Source organism: Arachis ipaensis, chromosome B4 (genome assembly GCF_059453495.1).
Source record: "Arachis ipaensis isolate K30076 ecotype BB chromosome B4, ASM5945349v1, whole genome shotgun sequence".
Lineage (NCBI taxonomy): Eukaryota > Viridiplantae > Streptophyta > Magnoliopsida > Fabales > Fabaceae > Arachis > Arachis ipaensis.
This window is the reverse complement of record NC_142439.1, coordinates 50768323-50793578: the sequence shown is the minus strand read 5'-3', so window position 1 is coordinate 50793578 and position 25256 is coordinate 50768323. Positions and strand designations below refer to the sequence as shown.

Sequence of the window (25256 nt, the reverse complement as noted above, 5' to 3'; positions counted from 1 at the left end):
TACTCAACAAATTCTTCCATCTCCGGCTTTGAAGAAGAATGAAAGATAGGCGTAGGAGAATTCCTTTGGTTATGGCGATCTATCATTTGTTGCACTTGCTCCCAGTCAATGGCCAATTTGACCAAATTGTCCATGGTCGTGTAACGATAACGTTGGACTTCATCTACAAGTTCTTCACGTAATCCAAACAAAAATCGGTCCTTAAGAACCTCAGGACTCCTTTTAATATTAGCCATGTTCATCAAATATAGAAACTCCTTGTGGTACTCCATCACTGATTGTGAGCCTTGTTGTATAATGTAAAAAATTTGCCAAAAAATGTATTGTGGTATGATGATGGCACAAACTGCCTCCTCATGATTTTCTTCATCTTCTCCTAGCTGCTAATTGGGCGCTTTCCGTACCGTCTTCTAGATCTTCCTAATTCAGTCCACCATATACGGGTAGCATTGGAAAAATTGGCTTGTACCAGTTGAACCTTCTTTTCTTTCGAAATGATGCAATTTGCAAAAATCGATTCTACCTTCCTTTCCCATCTGAAATACGCTTCAGGATCATCCCTCCCTTTGAATGCAGGGATTTGAAACTGAGAACTCTTTTTCGCATATGAGCTTCCTTCATCATCACTATCGTAATACTCAATCATTTTTTTATTATTTTTTTCCCAGACACTAACTTAAAGATGGAATAATTGCAAAAACAAAATTAAAAAAAGAAAATTTTTTTTTCGTTCTTTTTTGTTTGACTCAAACGTGAATTTACAGAAATTAAAGAGAAAAAAAAGAGACTAAACAAGACCCATGGAACGTATAGATAAATAAGAATTTACCTACGACCTGTAACTGATACCAGATGATAAGGATTTATGTTTGGGTTTAATACATTCAAAGTAATAAAATCCTAATGGAAGGGGGACAAGAAAAGAATGGCATTTAAGAAGAGGAATTTATTGGCGTAAAGAGACACAGCGGAAACATAAAAGATAGATAAAGGGGTTTTTCCTACTAGACCTCTAAGATACCTATTCTTAGCAACCTAGGTCACCGGAAGGGATTCCCTACTAGACCTTCAAAGAACCTGTCCTTGACAACCTAGATCAGAGGGACGAAAACTGAATCACTCAATCTTCTCCATGCAACCAGCGAAGCAAATCACTCGCCTCACTCAATCACACTTGAAAAACGTGCATAAAGCACTAAGGAAATTTTATTCATCAAAAGTTATCAAAATTGTCTCACCAGAAGGTGTTTAAATAGACCCCAAACAAACTAGCTAAAAGATAAGATAAGATAATTGATTTAAATCAGATTTGATCTTATTGGATTAGATTAGATTTGATTTTAAATTTTAAAATCCTAAATATATAACTAATTTAAATCAGATTTGATCTTATTGGATTAGATCAGATTTGATTTAAATTTTAAAATCCTAAAAATACTACTAAGCAAATTATAACTAAATCAAATCTTCTAACAAACTCTAACAAAAAAATAAATTAAAATAAAAGCCTAATAAATTCGAAATAAATAATAAATTATGCCTCTCACTGAATTTGAAAAGCATTATTGGGCTTCTTGCTGTCCTGACTTAGCCTATTAGGCCTTATGAGTTGTCGCCTTTTCAGCACCACTGTTTTTGAGACGAACTCTTGGTCTTCTAGATGTCCAAGATCGGCATAGTATGATTCTTCTAGTATTCAGATCTTTGAATGTGAGGAGATTACCATTCTGTCCCCTAACTCTAAGATGACGAAAATGCCCTCCTGACTACGTATCAAGAACTCATATAGAAAAGGGTCATACTCTCGTTCCTCCCAGTTCATAAGATTAAGAACGAAAACAATCTTTAGAATTGAATCAAACATAAATTAAAATAGAAGAATAATATTTCTAATCCATAGAAATAAACAGAGCTCCTAACCTTAACCAAGAGAGATTTAGTTGCTCATACTTTCAGAGAAAACGCGATTCCCTAATGATGCTTGATGCGAGATGCCCAGAAAGGGTGCATCCTGTTCCTTATATACTAACCTAGTAATAAATGCTTGACCTAAAAAAATGATATTGATTGAAAATAAAGATTACAAAAGGAATTGCCAAGTCCAATTGGAAGCCCAAAGAGAAGGTGTCTTCGGCCTGCTCTTGGCGTTTAACGCCAGTTTGGACATCAAACGCCCCGGGAGGAACATCAATATTCGGATTCTGGCTCCCCTGCTGGCGCTAAATGCCAATTTGGGCGTTTAGCACCCTGGGGGGTGGGGAGTTCTGGCACTGGTTCTGTCCCTGTTATGCGCTAAACGCCAAGCTCGGCGTTTAGCACCAGATTTGATAGTGATACCAGAAAAAAAGTATAAACTATTATATATCGTTGGAATGCTTTGAAAGTTGGCTTTCTAACGTCGTTAGAACCGCATAAATTAGACCTCAATAGCTCAAGTTATGCTCATTGGAATGCAAGGAGGTCAGGGTTAATAACAGCTACTATCCTTTCTTTGTTTTTGTACAAAACTCTGTCAAATTCGTCCGAATTTTACCTGAAATCATAAAAATACCAAAACATCACAAAGTAGCATCCAAAGAGAATTTTTTCCCTAAAATCAAGTAAAACTAACTAAAATCTAACTAAAAATAACTAAAAAATACTATGAAAAAGGGTATAAAATATTCATGTATCAGCGGTTATTTATTTAGATAAGTGGGGTTGAACCTTCTTTGTCGTATCTGACCTCTTAAGAGGTCAGGTAAATAAAAGAGGCCACCTTTAATGAACTTTTATTCTTAATGGACCTGGCTTTACTTTGGACTAGAATATAAACAATAACTATCGTTAGATTTTTTAATATATTGCAAGTACGAAGAGTACATTCAAACGGGAACATAATTATAAATTTGTATTACCCAAATAATGAATTAAATAGTTCAAATTTATTAAAGAAACAATTGTCACTTATAATTTACAGGATTGTAGAAGTACCTGCTATATTTGTGCATTATTAGAAGTAATTGATTTTTTACCTTTATGTACCAAAGTTTTACGTATAAAATTTATTGAAACAAATAAAACACATTCGAACTAATATCTGAATATTTAAAAGACAGATTATTAATCCATAAGTAATATTTTTTAAATTAATTTAAATCTTAAAATATAAATTATTTTAAGGCTGATTGTCATTAAAATTATATATGCATGATAAGTAGAGTACATTAAGTAATATCACAATGTATCTATAACAATATTATTTTAGAAGTAATTAAAATTTGATTGAATCAAAACTTTAAAAAAAATAAATTATTAATTAAATAAATATACAGAATTCTTATTTATATTATCATTATTCATTCTATTATTTAGATTAGCTTCGTAGCTATTATGAATATCTAGATATTTAAAAAATTTATTATTGACATGAAAATAATGTATTTTAAAAATTTAAGATTACATTCAGTTAAATAAATTATAGATAAATAATAAATATTAAGAATACATTAAGATAGATATATTGTAAAAATAATTTAAATTAAATGATAAATTAACAACATAAATTTATTAGTTGAAAAATTGTTAATCATAATTTGAATTAGCTTAAAACAATAAATTATTAATTAAATATACAAAATTCTTACCAATGTTATCCCATTCAATTTGTTTCTTGGATTGTTATGAATAATTAAACATTTAAAAATTTATTTTTGGCATGAAAATAATGTATTTTGAAAAATTAAAGGTACATTAAATTAGATAAATTATTATAGATAAATAAATAGTAGGTAAGTATATCTAATTAGATAAAGTATCTCACTCAAAATATTGATTTTAAATGTATTTGTGATATCTTCTAATAGAATTGTCATATTAGTTGGACCACTTGATGTATTAACTTATTTTTTTAGCAAAGGATTCGATAGTCTCAAATAGTCTTAGTAACAAAACATATTTTAAGTTTTTTAATAATTGTGAAATAGTCTTTATTTAATTTTAATTATAAATTAATTCTTTATATATTATTTTATTATAAAATTTGTCTCTATTTTATAAATTATTATTTTATTATTTATCTATTATGTTTATTAAAAATTAGAAATAAAAATAATAATAAAATAAATCTTTCATTAATTATTATTTTCATAAATATTTTGACAATTTAAATTAATGAATTTTTTATCCCTTGATCCATTATATCCATACAAACTAAAAAAATCTTATTTATTGGTAATTCAATCGATGAAAGTAAAACGAGTAAATTTCGCACCACAATATCAAATTTTCTAAAATTCAATCGATTAAAATTAAAGTGTAATACCGATTAATATGAATTTTTTAAAATTTAATCAATTGAAAGTGTTACATAGTCAATTAAATTATATTATACAATATGAAAATATTTCAATATTTTTTATTTTATCTTTCTAATTTTTTATTAAGAATTTCATAGATGAGTCTTTTGATACTTTGGGTTAAGTGTTTGTCAATTCTTTAACTTAATGAAGTAGGTCTATGCAATTACTATTTAAACACACCACTGTAATTGTTTTTCTAATAAAAAATCTGAATTTAAAAATGACCGAAACGTTACTATAGAAAACTCATAGGTAGATTATCATAATCAATTAAATGATAGATAGATAGATGTGAATTCATTTCTATTTGGATGATAAGGTAACAAGTAATAACTAGTTCTACAGATGAATTAAATGTCTGCTCCAAAAGTAAGATTTTCTTTTTTTGACTGTTGAATCATGTCAATTTAACTCTCGGACACATTGCAAAAATTAATGCAGCAAAAGGATTGAATGCTTAGGTGTATACTGAGTACTGTATAGCACTTAGATAAATATCAGTTAAAATGAATAAAATATTTGGTGATATAAAAGGGAAAAAAAATTGGTTATATAAACAGGGCATTTTGGTTGAATATAATCTTTACCAACCTTAAAATGATAAATATTAAGAAATATACAAATTAGATTTTTAAAAAGACTTCGGTTATTTAATTCAAAAAATGTTCAATTGATTTTTTTTTAATTATTTTATATTTTATTAATGAATTTTTTCATTTTATTGGGATAATAATTATTTTCTTTTCCATTTAGTACAGATAAAAAAAAATGATTTTCTTTTGCTGGATGGTGGTTAATTCCTAATGGCGTAATTAAAATTTAATCAATTGTGTAACTATGTAACACTTATAATCGATTAAAGTTTGAAAAAATCTATATTGCGGTGCGAAATTTAATCAATTGTGGAATACTTCTAATTCATTGAATTTTGAAAAAGAAAACTCATATTGACGTGCGAAATTCAATTAATTGATAAGAAAAACTCAAGCAATTCAATCGATTGTATAACACTTCTCATCAATTGATTCGATTGAATTTAAAAAAAAAAAACTCATATTACCGTACAAAATTCAATCGATTGTGTTATATTTTCAATCAATTGAATTTTAGAAAAATTCTCATTGTGGTGTAAAATTCACTCGATTGGTTGTCATTTTTATAGATTGAATTACCAACAAACACAATTTTTTCTTAGCTTTTATGGATGCAATTGATCAAGGGATAAAAAATTCACATTGTCAAAATATTTATGGAAGTCATTATTAATGGAAGATCTATTTTTGTTGTTGTTTTTGTTTCTAATTGTTAATGAACATGATCCATGAATAATGAAATAATAATTTATAAAATAGAAGATAAATTTTCTAATTAAATAATATATAAAAGATTAATTTCTAATTAAAATTAAATAAAAACTATTTGATAATTATTAAAAAACTTAAAAAATATGTTTTATTACTAGGACGATTTAATAGTTCAAATATTATGGGCAGTCGAATCCTTTGCCTGCTTTCCTCATCTAATACTCTGACGCTAACAGGTTGTTGTTCTATTTTTTGTTCATGTCTGGCATAATTTTGTTAAATTGATGGACAAATTTCACGTGAATCTTCTATTGATATACTATCATTTTAATTAACCAAAACAACGATATAAATATATTGTTATACTTTTATTTAATGACAGAAAGTAAGTGAAAATAGGCTTTACATTATATTTAAGTGAAGTGAGAAGGAGGCCAAAAAAAAATGAACAAGAGAATAAGAAAAATATTTCTATTGTATAATAATAATAATGTGAAGTGAGAGATAATAAAATAGAAAAAATATAACTATAGAATTTCAATAAATATGAATGTACCATGTAAGAAAAAACATGAAGTTTAATGTTGAGTAACTGACATATAATAACAAAAAAATTTGGACACATAATTTGTTATTATATATTGTTATTGATTATAGATAAATAAAATGGATTATAGATAAATAAAATTTTCTATAAAAAACAAGTCAGCCGAAAAATAAAAATCTTTGTTATTATATATTGTTATTGATTATAGATAAATAAAATGGATTATAGATAAATAAAATTTTCTATAAAAAACAAGTCAGCCGAAAAATAAAAATCTTACTAGGGAGTCAATAGAGTATTTGAACAAAGTGTATAATGAGCTATTTATTTAGTCCAATATGAATTAAAAAATAAACATTTAAGGTAAAATATTACTAATTTCTCAAATACAATACACTCATACTATCCAGAATAACCATCCGAATACCAAGGATAATAAATATCTGATATCTTACTAAATCAAACATCTCTAAACCCCATTGTATTTGTACACATTATACAAATACTCCATTGACTCCCTATACTTCCTCAAAAATAATTACAAAAAACACCATATAGTTTTCAATATCTAAAAAATTTACCCAAATATTAAATTTATTTTATTTATTTAAAAAATCCTAAGCTTACGGAAAGTCAGCAGATGTTCACCCGTTCTTCTCTCCCCTTTCTACATCCCTCTATTCGCCTCCAGTCATAATCATCTCGCTTGATTTCTCGATCAGGTGCGTGCTATTTCTTTCCCTCTCCGATCTTTTTGGTTTACTTTTAATTTTGTTTGATTTGTTTAAATTTTTTATCCGTTAATTATAATGATTTTGTACTTTTACTGATATCAAATTTTTAGGGTTTTTTCGTCATCTTCGATCTTGCTTTGTCGTCGAAAAATCAACCAGCAACAATGACTCATATCCTTTGATCTGTTGCAAATTTATTGCTGCTATTTGACGGATACTCGTCAAATTTTGGTTTAGGTTGACTTTTTGTCTGTTCCTCACAAATAAACGTTCTAGTGAAAATTTGAGCCAATTTTTCTCTGATATCAATTGTGTGTGCCGGAACCCAGTAGTTACGTGAGATTTGGATCTGCAGAAAGAAAACAAGTGGAACACAATATCAAAATTTTAAGAGTTTTCTTTATGGCACATGGTTTCCTTTCCTACAATCCAACCATGTATTGGTACGTTGGTGTTTCTGTGATGCCGTTTATTCCATTGTTTGGCTTAACTCTAGAGCTAACGCGGTAACCAGAGGGAAAAGGATCGTGAAAGGGCTCAGGCTAGAGCCGGTTCAAAAGCAAAGCAGGGAAAGAGTGATGGGTTGACCCCTGAGCAACGCAGGGAAAGGTTGGCTAATGTGTTTCATTACTCAAACTTCTCAACGGTTGTTCATATGTATTTTGGTCATTGTTTTGATTTTCTTTTTCGGAACTCAATTTTGATGAACTGAGATTAAGATTGAGTGATGTTTTTTGTTGAAATGTCTAATATTTTAATGTGTAGAGATGCAAAGGCGCTGCAGGAGAAGGCAGCTAAGAAAGCCGCAGGTCAGGATGCAGGAGGGAACAATGCAGGCGGCAGTGGAAACAAAAAATAGGCAAGAATGGTTAATTTGAGTTGTTGAGTGTAGATGTGGAGTTTATGGAACATTTGTGTTGCATGATTTGAATTGGGTTTTCAGCTTAGAGTCATAAATGTTTACTTAGGTCATTTGAGATGTGAATTAATAAACATCTGTGATGTATTAATAAACAATTTGGTGGTCTCTTAGAAGGTGCTGATGTTATCTGTTGAGCAATTGATTTTTATCTTAGCTTGGAAAATTTGTATTTGTAATGATGTTGTGTTCTCTTCCAAGTATGTTATTGTCGTTGAATTGGGAAAGACTATCTGTGCCTGTGTCTATTTTTCATTGCAAATGAAATTCTTAGAATCACTGAAAAAAAAATCAGAATCAGCAATATCCAAGTACAATTTTGAATTGTCGTTGTGGAATTTGAGTTTAGGGTAGACATGAAATGTTGCATATTCTGATAACTAATGTGGTTTAGACTTCTATCTTACGTTGTCTGCTGTCCAATTGTCTTAATCAAATTATCTATTACATGTTTGATTCATGTTGTAGATTAGATTTTTTAATCGGGATTGTTGAATTTATATGTTAATATGTTATATGGGTGAAGTTGTCGGTATGAACGTTTCTTTACTGGTAAATGAAAAATATTGTTTCCTCAGAGGCATTGAGTTATGATAGTTTATGTGCTTTATCAGTTCTAAACCGTTGACCTAAACATATTTATCAATTGATATTAGGTGAATTCTATGGTGCCTTTTATTGTTGTGCCTAAATTGTCTAACTTGCTTTTATAAGTAAAAAATAAAATGTATAAAATAAAAATAAAATATTTAAAATTTATTAAATGTTATTTCTTTGCTTTTTTAGTAAGTTAGGCAACATGACTTAAGCACCATAGCATTCACCTTGATACTATTATTTTGCTCTGATCTTGATGATCCAACTTGTCTGGCCCTATGTGCATTTAATTCATACGGTAAGCATACCTTTGTATAACTTATGGGAAGGATACGCAAATATTCCAGCCAAGGATGACACGGAAGACAAGAACGTCTCGGATTTAAAAACCGTCTAATACACTCAGAAGTTAAATTTCAGTGGATACGTTCATCCATTCGTCAATTAAGTTCCGGTAATGTTAAAAGGAGAGCCAGTGTCACGTTATCCTCTTACAAGATAACCCTTTGCAATGCGACACATGTTGGCTTCTTTTCAATTGTTGGATGTGTACGATGTATCCAATGGAATTTTATTTCAATTTGTTTGGGGCTAGATTTAAACCTTTAATGCATAGTTGTCAGAATTAAATCGGTAATCGAACTGATTCAACCAAAAAATTACTGGTGGAACCAATAAAAATGATTATACGTAAATAAAAAATAAAAAATAACAAAAAATATAAAATTAATATTTAAAATACATATATTTACAAACATTTTAATATGTAAATATATATTTAAAATCATAATAAAAATTAAAAATACAATATTATTATTGAAATATATAATTAATATTTGATATAAATGAAATTTGACTTAATTAAATTATATATAAATTATAATATAATATAAGTTTATATATATATAAACATTAAAAGTAAGATATAGAATTATATTGTAATGTAAGTTGCACTAGATATTGATTATATATAATTATAAACACATTATGTAATTGGAAGATAGTTGGCCTAGTGGTGGAATTATGCGCAAGCAATGTTGAGGTTCTAGGTTCTAGCTAGGTTCGAAGCTTGCTTTCAGCATTTCTTCAAACTAGCTGCAGTTGACCGGTTTTGACTGGTTTAATCAGAATATCAAATCGAATTAAATAGGAATCTGGTTCTCCGATTTTTTGGTTGAACTGATCCGTCCGATTCGATTTTTATAATTATGACATTGGGGTATTTGGATATTCTTGCCAAGTAATTTTAACTTGCATACTACGTTGGCTTGAACATTTGTTTTATATTTTGTGGCTTGTCATCCTCCATATGCTAATAATGTAATGCCTGGGTAACCAAGAATTGTTTTATTGAAAGGAGGATCTAGATGCCCAATTCACAAGGCATCCAGTGCATTACAAGTCAATGTTCATTTAATTGAAATACCAAATAAAGGGTTCACACTGATGACTAATCTATCTAATGACCTATTATTAGGATTTTTTTAGTGCTTTGATATAATTTTTTGAGGAATCCTAATTGTGAGAATTTTTACCATGTGTGATCAACCAAATGGCAGTGAACACTGCTCCCAGGTTGAATAACAGTCGTGCAATAGGATCTGAGGAAGATTAGATAGTGCAATTCATTAAGAGGATATGAGGGAGGGTATTGAGAGAAGCTCACCTCGGGAGACTTCTCACTGACAGAGGTTCTAGAGCTAGAACTCTAAAAGCGGTGCTATTTGCAATATGGAGACAACCAGAGGGGTTCAAGGTGATAGATCATGGAGGAAACCTCTTCCAATTCGTCTTTGATAGTGAAATTGATCTTCTAAGAATTGAAAAGGTGCCCCGTGGCTATTTAAAAACTACATTTTTAATTTGAGAAGATGGAATGAGGATATTGCAATTAAAGAGGAAGAATTTGCCCATGTTCCCGTATGGCTACAATTGTGGGGGCTTCCCGAACATTGTAAAACTAGTTTAGGAAGAACAGGAGAGTCTTTGGGAAAAGTTTTGGATTCAGATCTATTTGCAATGAAAGGAAAGGAGAAAAAGGTGCTGAAAATATTGATTATGATGGACATTACCAAATCGCGGCACACATCACTTAAAATTGTGGGCAGCAATGGAAAAGTGATAGACCTTACACTCCAATATGAGTGCATTGGTAATTTTTTGTGGTCATATAGGCTATGAAATCAAAATCTGTAACCTGCATTTGGAGGACTTGATGGGAGGTAATGTTAAAGAAAAACAATGGGAGCCATGGCCAAGGGCTAAACAAGATGGCTGGAGAATTGCAAATATGAAAGAGAATAGAAACTCCAATAATGTTGAGAGGGAAGAGCATAAGAGGTTGTAGCAAAAAAAGCCTACGCCAGTGAGCCTAATCAGAAGTTTTGTGAGTCTTTTGGTCAAGACATAATTCTCAAACTATTGGTACAGGATTACACCAGGGATCATCCTTAAGTCCATACTTTTTCACATTAGTCTTGGAAGTACTCACTGAGCATATCCAAGAGCCTGTGCCATGATGCATGCTTTTCGCTGATGATATCGTTCTTATGGGAGAGCCAAGGGAAGACCTAAATAAGAAGTTGGATTTATGGAGAGAAGCTCTATAAGCATATGGTTTGCGCATAACCCGTAGCAAGACAGAATATATGGACTGTAAGTTGTCGTATAAAGAAAAACCCTAATACAGAGGTGAAGATTGGAGAAAACATCCTATGAAAAGTTAAAAGTTTTAAATATCTTGGGTGGATCATACATGATAATGGAGAGATTGAACATGATGTAAATCATAGGATCCAGGCAGGCTGGTCAAAATGACGGAGTGCGTATGGTTTTATATGTGACAAAAAAGTGCTTTTAAAACTTAAAGGTAGATTTTATCGCACTGCTATCAGACCGGCTATTTTTATGGTACAGAGTGTTGGGCGGCCAAAGGGAACATGAACATAAGCAAAGTGTGGCAGAGATGAAGATGTTGAGATGGATGAGTGGTCATACGCGATTAGATGGAATAAGGAACGAAGATATACGAGAGAGAGTTGGAGTAGCACCTATTATGAAAAAAATTGTATAGAATCGCGTCTCAGGTAGTTTGGACATGTGAGAAGAAGACCTTGAGAACACCCAATTAGGAGGATGGATGAGATGGGAGATGGACAAGGGGTGAAAGACAGAGGAAGACGTAAGAAGACCATCCATGAGGTAGTCAAACGAGATCTATATGTAAACGGTCTCCCTGTAGACATGATACATGATAGAGTTCAATAGCGTCGTTTGATTCATGTAGCCAAACCCAACAAGTGGGATAAGGCTTTGTTGTTGTTGTTGTAGAGAAACTGGCATTAAAGAAAAAGATGAAAATCGGAGGAATGAGGATGCTGAGATAGGAGAAGAAGTGGTAGACAGTGGGAGTAACAAAAAAAGAAGGGAGGAAGCAAGGTAGAGAGGAGGCTAGACTTAACATTGACGAGAATATGGTCATTCAATTCTCTATTAGGAGTTCAGATGCGAGGTTTAACAAAAAAGAAGACAAAAGGAAGAATTTGAAGAAGTTGACGAGGAGAGGGATTACACCGAAATCGATCCTAGGAGTGAAAAGAACTTCAGAGGATTCAGGGGGTTCAGGAAACAGTAAAAAATATTGCCAATAAGATATCACATCAACCATAATGGGAGAGGGAGCCACCCAACAAGCGGTATCCAAGGAGGTATGAAAATGTTGATGTGGAATTGTCAGGGTTTGGAAAAACTCTTAACAATTCACAACATACAAGGGAATATTAAATCCCATTCCACCGAAGCAATGTTCATTTGAGAAACCAAGAACAATATTTTGTTTATGGAGGGTGTGATGAAGAAAATCGGTTTTCAGTTCTTAAAAGTAGTATATCATAATGGTCTCACAGGTGGGCCAGTTGTGGCATGGAAAAAAGAGGTGGAATTGCAAATTTTACATGGAGAGCTTCTTAATTCATTTTTCTTACAAGAATAAACAAGGTAGACAACAGTGGAAAGCTATGGGGGTGTATCTAAGCACGGAAGAGAGAAGGAGGGAGGAACAATTTCATCGGCTATTGTAGGTTATGTAACACAACAACAACAATATTGTAAATTAGTGGCTGAATTGGGGGACTGTAACAACCCTGATTTTCGAGTGCACGAGATCTTTTCTACAGGTACGGATTTCTCCGGAAGATCAGTAAAGGGAACACCTCTGCTGTATCATCAAGCATCTCAATTTTCATTGTCGTTATGTCATCTTTAAGCCAATAACTCTTTTTAGGCAAGCTCAATAACACGGCCACGGAGAACCTAGTTTTTGAACCGTATCGGTTAGGAGTTTTGATTCTAGTTTTCGTAAATAGTCTCAGTTTGATGAACCGGTCTCGATTCATGAGAGAAAAGAGATAATAGTATAATATTATCATTATATTAGTATTAGAAGATGCTTGAATGATATTATGAAGTTACCTGGCCTGTTTTAGTTAAAAACAGGAAATCGGTTTAACCGGGTTCACAGTTTACTAGTGCAGCTTAGCAACAGCACTCTCTGATGACTTTAGCAATGCTAAGGCCTCATCATAGATGTTCTATTCTCATAATAATATGTTACTAGTGTCATTTATGCTAGTAGCTCAGAAAATAATTTTTAGAGATGTTTTTACAAGTGTTCCGATACATCTAGTTTTAGTAGTTATACACCTGAGATATTTTAATATTATTTTAACCCACCTCCAAGCCAACCAATCACAACTCACCTTACACCCCCAAGACACTCCAAGGCTGGTCATTTACTCCCTTTGGCCAAAATTGAAAGGAGAGAAAAGAGAGAAAACTTCATGAACACTTAATCTTCAAAGCTTGATTTCTGCTGAACTAAAACTCAAATCAAAATTCCAATCCAACCAAAATGATCCTCTGATGAGACGCAGAAGTTGGTGAATTAAAAATTATTAAAATAGTTACGTTGCAAGTATAGTTCTTAACTCACCGAAAATCTGCCTATCAATTTAGAAATATGTCACAGAGAGTTTAAATTAAAAATTACTGGGAGTTGGAGTCCCAGGTCGTCTCCCAACGAGTTGCAGAAAAGTGTGTTATTTTATTAATCAGATGTTCCAAGAAGTTGAGTTAAGTAGATGGAAAATTAAATTGAGAAAATTTAAATAATATGAATAAAGGCCTTGACTGGGAGTTGATTAGTTGGAATCTCTATTATTGATGGAATGATCTCAAGATTAATTTATAATTAATGGTTGTTCTGTTTAGTTATCCTTTACTAGGTAAAGGAAAATCAAACAAGTTGGAATGCTAGATCTGTTCACGAGTTGCAACCCACTTAGTTCAAAGGGATTGGTGTTATTGATTAGATAACAATCCAACGGTTAACCCAATTACAAGTTTTCTTTCAATCCTTCCAACTCAAGAGTTCCTTTCAATCAACTCCCCATCAAGTGAGGGAATTACTCACTCATTGTAAATAATAAATCCATAACACATGAAAAGGAATTAAAAGAAGACATGATTATCGGAATGGAAAATAAATTAAATTGGAAGAAATAAATTAAAATCATGAAAGTATTCAAATGACAAAATTGAACAAAGCAAAGAACATGAAAGAATAAAACCAAGTTAATAGAATGAACTAGAATGACGAAGTCTTGATGAGGAAATAACTCTTCTCAATGTTCCAATGCTAAGACCAATTGAAAATTAAAATTCTTAAACCTAGAGAGAGAAACCTAAAGGAGTAAAACTAGATCTAAAATTCTCAAACTGTCTAGAATGAATGTTCTCTTTTGTTTCTGCATATTCTCTGGCTCTAGTCTGCTGTTCCGGGCCGAAAACTGGGTCAAAACAAGGTCCAAAATCGCCCCCAGCGAACTCTACAGATTATGCAGATCGCACATGTCACGCGATCGCGTCACCCACACGGTCGCGTCATTCGCGCTTTTCCTTGCCACGTGTTCGCGTCGTCCGCGCTACCGCGTTGCTTGAGCTTTTCCAATCCGCGCGGCCGCGTAAGCCATGCGGCCGCGTCACTGCGATTTGCTCTCCTTCACACGGTCGCGTGAGCCATGCGACCGCGTCACTTCTCGCTGGTTATCTCCTCAAATTCTTGTGTTCCTTCCATTTTTGCTAGCTTCCTTTCCAATCTCCAACTCATTCATGCCCTATAAAGTCTGAAACATTCAACACACAGATCACGACATCGAATGGAATAAAGGAGAATTAAAAATACATAATTAAAGTCTCTAGGAAGCAGTTTTCAAACATGTTATAAATTCAGGAAGGAATTATAATTTCATGCTAATTTAATGAATAAGTGGGTAAGGATCATGATAAAACCACACAATTAAACACAATATAAACCATAAAATAGTGGTTTATCAACCTCCCCACACTTAAACATTAGCATGTCTTCATGCTTAATTGAAGGAGATAAGGAAATAAGTATGAACATGTAGAAACTCATGAAATGCAATGCAAGCCTATATATATATATATAAATAAATGCAACTATATGATTCTTGCCCACTTGATCAAAAGTAAATAAGCTCTTCAAAACAATTACAAATCAAATTCCACTAATTCTATCATTATACAATAAAACAGATAAAAGTGCAAGAAGATAGCTCATGAAAGCAGGGAACATGAAAATTCAAGCATTGAACCCTCACTGATAATGTATGTACGCTCTAATCTCTAGTGTATAGGGTAATCACTCTATCCTTCTCTAATCATGCTTTCTAACTTTTGTTCTTCTCCTAACCAATCAACAACAGTTAATATACCAATGCAAACATCATGAGGTCTTTTCAAGGTTGTAATGGGGCTAAGGTACAGGTAGGGGTATACATTTGGTCAAGTGAGCTAATAAATTGAATCTTTAATTAACCCAAGCTTCAACCCAACCTATATATTTTTAATGTAATCTTAAAGTTCATACCTAGCTACCCAGAATTCCCTTTTTCTATCCATACTCATGTATCAACTTTTTATTTGATTCTATCATATGTGCATTGATCTTTTGAATTCTGAATTTAACATTGGGGTAATTTTTGTCCCCTTATATATATATATATATATATATATATATATATATATATATATATATTTGACATTAAAATAAAATAAATATAGCTTATCAATGCACATAGATTTTTAATTCTTATACTTTCACATGAGTAGGTATCCAAATTCCCATTAAATTCTCATGACACATTCCCTTAACAACTTTTGTTCTCACAATTTCCCATACTTAACTAGCATACACAATTCTACCTTAAGCTAACCAAAGATTCAATTTGAGATATACAATTGTTTTTCAGCTTAAGGTTAGTAATGTGGTAAAATATAGAACAAATGGGATTTAAAGGCTCAAAGTGGTTAACAAAGGAAATTGAAAAGGGTAGGCTTAATTTGGATAAGTGAGTTTAAACAAATAATGGCCTCAATCATGTGCAAGCATGCAAATATAATAAATATTGGACATATAAGATAAAACAAAATATAGATTACAATCATAGAGAAGTAAACACACAAGAAAGAAATAATTATGGTTAAATAATGTAACCATACATAAAGGCTCAAATCTTTCACAGGTTGTGTGTTCTTTAGCTCAAATGTCATGTTCCAAATACAACTCAAGCAAATTTATCATAAAATTTTGAAAAATTAGTGAAATTTTTTTTTGTTCCAAAGATAAAGTCTTAAAAGAAACTTATTGTCTTTTCAATCAAGTAGAACATGCATGCAACTATCCTAACCTATGCAATTTATTCTATTCTATAAAAGAAAGAAAATCTAACTAAAATTTCCTAATTATTGGTGCTAGGGAAAAGAAATTACCTCCGAAAGTCAGGTACTGACCGACCTCCCCACACTTAAGGCTTTGCACCGTCCTCGGTGCCGTCTGTCATGAACAGGGGTGGGCTGGTGGCAGTATCTCCACAGTCGGGACCATTATGGCTCCCTGTGCTGGTAAAAGAAGTGGAGTCCAGGGTATCCGAGTCCCTGAAGTGTCCCTTGAGTAGCTCCTTGAGGTGTTTGAATCGGCACTCGTTACGGCGCTCTCTCATCTTTGCTTTCTGTTCTTACCGATCCAACCTTTCAATTATCTGCTGGAGCAATTCATCAGTTGTAGGCGCTTGTGGTGTTGAAGAAGGATTATCTTCAATTGGAGTAGTAGGAAGGCTTGTAGTGGCTGCTGGGAGTCTGAGGTATTTCCCGTTAGGGACATACTGATCATCCCGTGGAAGCACGGCTTTGGTGTTCCCAGCTCTGTAGGAGACTCCGGCTGCTGAGATAAGATATGAGACCAAGGCGGGGAAAGGTAAGTTGCCCGCAATTTGTACATGTCCCATAGCATTCCGAATATGTCTTGAGAGATACAGAGGTTGGTCTGTAAGGATGCACCATAGTAGAACAGCCATGTCCGCAGTGAAGGAGGACTCATGAGTGCTCGGAAAGACGTAATGGGACATGATCTGTGCCTAGACGCGAGCCTCCAAGGTGAGTGCTGAAGCCAAGATTCTCTTAGGGTGGGTACGGTGGTATCCGTAGATCCAACGGCTGCCAAGTAATGCGATAACTCCGAGAACGGAGTCCCAGTCAAATTGATACCTCTGGCGCTTAAGTGCGGCTTCTTGGAAGGCGTCCATTCCTTCTGGAATAGGGAGAAGACTCAGAGCTTGCTGAATGGCCTCTTCTGTGATGGGGACTTACTTCTGCCGGACATAAACAGACTGCAGGGTTGGCATGTAGAAGTTAGAGTAGAACTTAACTACCCAAGAAAGATTGACCTGCCTTGGCTGTCTCCGTAGGAAACCCCATTGTCTTCGTTCAATTTGCTGCTCAACAAAGGTAGCAATATTGGACGGGAGGATAAGAAGGTATTCATTGTTATAGTTTCTTTCTTCCAGGATAGGGAACATCTGCTCACAGTAGCGATTGGGAAATCGTGCAGTGTCCTTTGCTGGAAAGACTTTCTTCTTCTCATCAACCTTTATTATCCTCTTAACTCTTTTTGTTGAGGGCTTGACTGCGGTTGAAGAGGGTTCTGCCACTAATTCTCTTTTAGTGCCTCTTCTTGCTGGGGGTTTAGGAGTCGCTTTCTCCTTTCCTTTCTTGGTGGCCATCCTTAAAAGAGAGGAGAAAGTAAATTAAATTCAAATAGATATATAGCAAGGAAGAGAACGGAAGAGTGGTGATGGATGCACATTAGGATGTAGATGACATTAACACATGCTCTCGAGTACATGTGAAAAGCCAACAATGGAAAATAGCTAGTGCATAGAAAGACAAGTGACTACAAGGTGTTTATTGGCATGCCGACAAAGGGCATGAGTAGCATAGACGAAGCAATAATTTGTAACAAACCATCACGTTTGTATTGACAATTAAATTCAATTAATACAATGGTAAAGGAAAGTTGTGAAAAGCAAGCATTGAATAGTATAACAACATAGAGAAGTGCATAATGCCATTTGAGCTTTTTCACAAACACATAGCATGCATGATGAATAAGGTATAGAAAATATGAAGGTGAACATGCAAGCAATCCCTTGAATAGAATAAAAATAATTGTCAAATGGTGCACGAAATTGTGATCTCCAGGCTCGAACAAATCCTGGTAATGGCTCCAAAGCTTGGTGCTCTGATCTTAATTCATAATTGTCACAACTTCGATACAACTAACCAGCAAGTGCACTGGGTCGTCCAAGTAATACCTTACGTGAGTAAGGGTCGAATCCCACGGAGATTGTTGGTCTGAAACAAGCTATGGTCACCTTGTAAATCTCAGTCAGGCGGATATAAAATAATCATGGAGTTTTCGAATAATAAATAAAAGAAGGGATAGAGATACTTATGTAAATCATTGGTAGGAATTTCAGATAAGCGAATGGAGATGCTTTTCGTTTCTCTGAACCTCTGCTTTCCTACTGTCTTTATCCAATCAGTCTCACTCCTTTCCATGGCTGGCTTTATGTGATACATCACCACTGTCAATGGCTACTTTCGGTCATCTCTCGGGAAAATGATCCAATGCCCTGTCACGGCACGGCTAATCGTCTGGAGGCATCACCCTTGCCAATGGCTTCATCTTATCCTCTCAGTGAATAATATGCTCACGCACCCTGTCACGGCACGGCTATTCATCTGTCGGTTCTTGATCATGCTGGAATAGGATTTACTATCCTTTTGTGTCTGTCACTAACGCCCTGCAATCGCGAGTTAGGAGCTCGTCACAGTCATTCAATCATTGAATCCTACTCAGAATACCACAGACAAGGTTTAGACCTTCCGGATTCTCTTGAATTCCGCCATCATTCTAGCTTACGCCACGAAGATTCTGGTTAGGAGATCTAAGAGATACTCATTCTAGCTTAATTCATGTAGAACAGAAGTGTTTGTCAGGCACGCGTTCATAAGGGAGAAGGATGATGAGCGTCACACATAATCATCACCTTCATTACGTTCTTGGGTGCGAATGGATATCTTAGAAGAGAAATAAGAATAATTGAATAGAAAACAGTAGTACTTTGCATTAATCTTTGAGGGACAGCAGAGCTCCACACCTTAATCTATGGAGTGTAGAAACTCTACCGTATGAAAATACATAAGTGAAGGTCCAGGCATGGCCGAGATGGCCAGCCCCCTAAACGAGATCAATAGTCTCCTAAGATGAACAATGGATTAAAACTGAGACCAAAGATGCCTAATACAATAGTAAAAGGTCCTATTTATAATAAACTAGTCACTTGGGTTTACATGAGTAAGTAATTGATGCATAAATCCACTTCCGGGGCCCACTTGGTGTGTGTTTGGACTGAGCCTGAGTGTTGCACGTGCAGAGGCCATTTGTGGAGTTGAACACCAGTTTCTGTGCCAGTTTGGGCGTTCAACTCTGGTTTTGGATCCTTTTCTGGCGCTGGACGCCAGATTTGGGCAGAAGGCTGGCATTGAACGCCAGTTTACGTCGTCAATTCTTGGCCAAAGTATGGACTATTATATATTGCTGGAAAGCCCTGGATGTCTACTTTCCAACGCAATTAGAAGCGCGCCATTTCGAGTTCTGTAGCTCCAGAAAATCCACTTTGAGTGCAGGGAGGTCAGAATCCAACAGCATCAGCAGTCTTTCTTCAACCTCTGAATCAGATTTTTGCTCAAGTCCCTCAATTTCAGCCAGAAAATACCTGAAATCACAGAAAAGCACACAAACTCATAGTAAAATCCAGAAATGTGAATTTAACATAAAAACTAATGAAAACATCCCTAAAAGTAACTAGATCCTACTAAAAACATACTAAAAACAATGCCAAAAAGCGTATAAATTATCCGCTCATCACAACACCAAACTTAAATTGTTGCTTGTCCCCAAGCAACTAAAAGTCAAATAGGATAAAAAGAAGAGAATATACTATAAATTCCAAACTATCAATGAAACAGAGCTTCAATCATATGAGCGGGACTTATAGCTTTTTGCCTCTTGAATAGTTTTGGCATCTCACTCTATCCATTGAGGTTCAGAATGATTGGCATCTATAGGAACTCAGAGTCCAGATAGTGTTATTGATTCTCCTAGTTCAGTATGATGATTCTTGAACACAGCTTCTCTATGAGTCTTGGCCGTGGCCCTAAGCACTTTGTTTTCCAGTGTTACCACCAGATACATAAATGCCACAGACACATAATTGGGTGAACCTTTTCAGATTGTGACTCAGCTTTGCTAAAGTCCCCAATTAGAGGTGTCCAGGGTTCTTAAGCACACTCTTTTTTTGCTTTGGACCTTGACTTTAACCGCCCAGTCTCAAGTTTTCACTTGACACCTACACGCCACAAGCACATGGTTAGGGACAGCTTGGTTTAGCCGCTTAGACCAGGATTTTATTCCTTTAGGCCCTCCTATCCACTGATGCTCAAAGCCTTGGGGTCCTTTTTATTTGCCCTTGCCTTTTGGTTTTAAGGGTTATTGGCTTTTTCTGCTTGCTTTTTCTTTTTCTTTTTTTTTTCGCCTATTTTTTTCTTTTTTCTTCTTCTTTTTTTTTTCTACAAGCTTTGTTCTTTGCTGCTTTTTCTTGCTTCAAGAATCATTTTTATGATTTTTCAGATTATCAAATAACATGTCTCCTAGTCATCATTCTTTCAAGAGCCAACATATTTAACATTCTTAAACAACAACTTCAAAAGACATATGCACTGTTCAAGCATACATTCAGAAAACAAGAAGCATTGTCACCACATCAATATAATTAAACTAAGTTCAAGGATAAATTCAAAACTCATGTACTTCTTGTTCTTTTGAATTAAAACATTTTTCATTTAAGAGAGGTGATGGATTCATAGGACATTTATAACTTTAAGACATAGTTACTAACTACTAATGATCATGTAATGAAGACACAAACATAGATAAGCACATAACATAGGAAACGAAAAACAGAAGAAAGAAGAACAAGGAATGAATCCACCTTAGTGATGGTGGCGTTTCCTTCTTGAGGAACCAATGATGTCCTTGAGCTCTTCTATGTCTCTTCCTTGTCTTTGTTGCTCCTCCCTCATTGCTTTTTGATCTTCTCTTATTTCATGAAGCATGATGGAGTGCTCTTGATGTTCCACCCTTAGTTGTCCCATATTGGAACTCAATTCTTCTAGGGAGGTGTTGATGTGCTCCCAGTAGTTTTGTGGAGGAAAGTGCATTTGAGGCATTTCCAGAATCTCATGGTGCTGAGCTTCTTGCGCCTCTTGAGCTCCATGACTGGGCTCTCTTGCTTGCTCCATCTTTTTCTTAGTGATGGGCTTGTCCTCTTTAATGAGGATATCTCCCTCTATGTCAATCCCAGCTGAATTGCATAGGTGGCAAATGAGGTGAGGAAAGGCTAACCTTGCTATGGTGGAGGACTTGTCAGCCACCTTGTAGAGTTCTTGAGGTATAATCTCATGAACTTCCACCTCTTCTCCAATCATGATGCTATGGATCATGATGGCCCGGTCTATAGTAACTTCAGACCGGTTGCTAGTGGGAATGACTGAGCATTGGATAAACTCCAACCATCCTCTAGCAATAGGCTTGAGGTCCAATCTTCTTAGTTGAACCGGCTTGCCTTTGGAGTCAATCTTCCATTGAGCTCCTTCTACACATATGTCCATAAGGACTTGGTCCAACCTTTGATCAAAGTTGACTCTCCTTGTGTAGGGGCGTGCGTTCTCTTCCATGTATGGCAAGTTGAACGCCAACCTCACATTTTCCGGACTAAAATCTAAGTATTTCCCCCGAACCATTGTAACATAGTTCTTTGGATCCGGGTTCTTACTTTGATCATGGTTCTTGGTGATCCATGCATTGGCATAGAACTCTTGAACCATTAGGATGCCGACTTGTTGGATGGGATTTGTTAGAACTTCCCAACCTCTTCTTTGAATTTCATGTCGGATCTCCGGATACTCATTTCTTTTGAGTTTAAAAGGGACCTCAGGGATCACCTTCTTCTTGGCCACAACATCATAGAAGTGGTCTTGATGGGCTTTGGAGATGAACCTTTCCATCTCCCATGACTTGGATGTGGAAGCTTTTATCTTCCCTTTCCCTCTTCTAGAGGATTCTCCGGTCTTTGATGCCATCAATGGTAATGGAAAAACAAAAAAGCTATGCTTTTACCACACCAAACTTAGAATATTGCTCGCCCTCGAGCAATAAACAAAAGAATAGAAGAAGAAGAAGGAGAAATATGGAGAGGGAGAGGGATATGAGGTTTCGGCCAAGAGGAGTGTAGAGGGGTGTGTTGTGTGAATTTGATGAAGAATGGAGGTCTTTATATAGGGAAGGGAGGGGGGGTTTTGGTTCGGCCATATGGGTGGGTTTGGGTGGGAAATTGGTTTTGAATTTTGAAGGTAGGTGGAGTTTATGAGGTAGGTTTATTGGGAAGAGTGGGTGGATGTGAGTGGTGAAGGTTTAATGGGGAAGAGAGATTGAGGTGATTGGTGAAGGGCTTTTAGGGAAGAGTGTTTATGGGGTTGTGTGAAAGAGAGTGGTGAGAAGAAGTGAGTGGAGGTAGGTGGGGATCCTGTGGGGTCCACGGATCCTGAGTGGATCCTGTGGGGTCCACAGATCCTGAGATGATCCTGTGGGGTCCACAGATCCTGAGTGGATCCTGTGGGGTCCACAGATCCTGAGATGATCCTGTGGGGTCCACAGATCCTGAGTGGATCCTGTGGGGTCCACAGATCCTGAGTGGATCCTGTGGGGTCCACAGATCCTGAGTGGATCCTGCGGGGTCCACAGATCCTGAGGTGTTCAAGGAATTACATCCCTGCACCCGTAGGCATGTAAAAATGCCTTTGTATCCAACTCTGGGCGTTCAGCGCCAGGTTGGTGGCCATTTTGGGCGTTCAATACCCATCTGTGTGCCATTTCTGGCGTTGAACGCCAGAACCATGCCTGTTCTGGCGTTCAGCGCCCAGAAGCTGCCCATTTTGGGCGTTCAGCGCCAGAACCATGCTCTGTTCTGGCGCTGAACGCCAGACAGATGCTCCTCCAGGGTGTGATTTTTCTTCTGCTGTTTTTGATTCCGTTTTCAATTTTTCTATTTATTTTGTGACTCCCATGATCATGAACCTAAGAAAACGTAAAAATAAGAATTAGATAAACATTGAGTTGCCTCCCAACAAGCGCTTCTTTAATGTCAATAGCTTGACAGTGGGCTCTCATGGAGCCTCACAGATGTGCAGAGCTTTGTTGAGACTCTCCAACACCAAACTTAGAGTTTGGATATGGGAGTTCAACACCAAACTTAGAGTTTGGTTGTGGCCTCCCAACACCAAACTTAGAGTTTGACTGTGGGGGCTCTGGTTGACTCTGCTTTGAGAGAAGCTTTTCAAGCTTCCTCTCCATGGTTGCAGAGGGAGATCCTTGAGTTTTGAATACAAGGGAGTTCTCATTCCATTGAAGGACTATTTCACCTCTGTCAACATCAATCACAGCTCTTGCTGTGGCCAGGAAAGGTCTTCCTAGGATGATGGATTCATCCTCTTCCTTTCCAGTATCCAGGACTATGAAATCAGTAGGTATGTAAAGGCCCTCAACCTTTACTAATACTTCTTCTACTTGTCCATAAGCCTGTTTTCTTGAGCTGTCTGCCATCTCTAGTGAGATTTTAGCAGCTTGCACCCCATAGATTCCCAGTTTCTCTATTACAGAGAGGGGCATGAGGTTTATTCCTGAACCAAGGTCACACAGAGCTTTAAAGATCATGGTGCCTATGGTACAGGGTATTATGAACTTTCCAGGATCCTGTCTCTTCTGAGGCAATGTCAGTTGATCCAGATCACTTAGTTCATTAATGAACAAGGGAGGTTCAACTTCCCTAGCATCAATGCCAAACAATTTGGCATTCAGCTTCATGATTGCACCAAGAAACTTGGCAGTTTGCTCTTCAGTAACATCCTCATTCTCTTCAGAAGAGGAATACTCATCAGAGCTCATGAAGGACATAAGGAGGTTCAATGGAATCTCTATGGTCTCTAGATGAGCCTCAGAGTCCTTTGGTTCCTCAGAGGGAAGCTCCTTATTGGTCACTGGACGTCCCAGGAGGTCTTCCTCCTTGGGATTCATGTCCTCTCCTCTCCTCACAGGTTCGGCCATGGCACTTATGTCAATGGCCTTGCACTCTCCTTTTGGGTTCTCTTCTGTATTACTTGGGAGAGTACTAGGAGGGATTTCAGTGATCCTTTTACTCAGCTGGCCCACTTGTGCTTCCAAATTTCTAATGGAAGACCTTGTTTCATTCATGAAACTTACAGTGGCCTTAGATAGATTAGAGACTAGATTTGCTAAATTAGAAGCATTTTGTTCAGAGTTCTCTGTCTGTTGCTGAGTGGATGATGGAAAAGGCTTGCTATTGCTAAACCTGTTTCTTCCACCATTATTAAAGCCTTGTTGGGGCTTTTGATCCTTCCATGAGAAATTTGGATGATTTCTCCATGTTGAGTTATAGGTGTTTCCATAAGGTTCACCTAAGTAATTTACCTCTGCTATTGCAGGGTTCTCAGGATCATAGGCTTCTTCTTCAGAAGATGCCTCTTGAGTACTGTTGGATGCAGCTTGCATTCCATGCAGACTCTGAGAGATCATATTGACTTGCTGAGTCAATATTTTATTCTGAGCCAATATGGCATTCAGAGTATCAACTTCAAGAACTCCCTTCTTCATAGGCGTCCCATTACTCACAGTATTCCTTTCAGAAGTGTACATGAACTGGTTATTAGCAACCATGTCAATGAGTTCTTGAGCTTCTGCAGGCGTTCTCTTTAGGTGAATGGATCCACCTGCAGAAGTGTCCAGTGACATCTTTGATAGCACAGATAAACCATCATAGAATATATCCAGGATGGTCCATTCTGAAAGCATGTCAGAAGGACACTTTTTGGTCAACTGTTTGTATCTTTCCCAAGCTTCATAGAGGGATTCACCTTCTTTCTGTCTGAAGGTTTGAACATCAGCTCTAAGCTTGCTCAGCTTTTGAGGAGGAAAGTACTTGGCTAAGAAAGCCGTGACCAGCTTATCCCAAGAGTTCAGGCTGTCTTTGGGTTGAGAATCCAACCATAATCTAGCTCTGTCTCTTACAGCAAACGAGAAAAGCATGAGCCTGTAGACTTCAGGATCTACTCCATTAGTCTTAACAGTATCACATATCTGCAAGAATTCAGTTAAGAACTGAAAAGGATCTTCAGATGGAAGTCCATGAAACTTGCAGTTCTGCTGCATTAGAGAAACTAATTGAGGTTTCAGCTCAAAATTGTTTGCTCCAATGGCAG

General features: G+C 35.7%; 1 protein-coding gene and 1 non-coding gene across 2 annotated transcripts; both read left to right on the top strand.

Moving 5' to 3' along the window:
* The first annotated feature begins 6782 nt into the window (after positions 1-6782).
* Positions 6783-8071, top strand: LOC107639315 (uncharacterized). Its single transcript, XM_088483224.1, has 4 exons — positions 6783-6913; positions 7036-7096; positions 7429-7534; positions 7691-8071. Exons 2-4 carry the CDS (start codon positions 7090-7092, stop codon positions 7782-7784), a joined length of 207 nt encoding a protein of 68 aa, XP_088339350.1. The 5' UTR covers positions 6783-6913; positions 7036-7089; the 3' UTR covers positions 7785-8071.
* A 16772-nt stretch (positions 8072-24843) lies between these two features.
* On the top strand, positions 24844-24951 carry LOC148567529 (small nucleolar RNA R71). The gene has a single exon (XR_015881809.1). It is a non-coding gene; the product is annotated as a small nucleolar RNA R71 (small nucleolar RNA).
* The last annotated feature ends 305 nt before the right edge of the window (positions 24952-25256 follow it).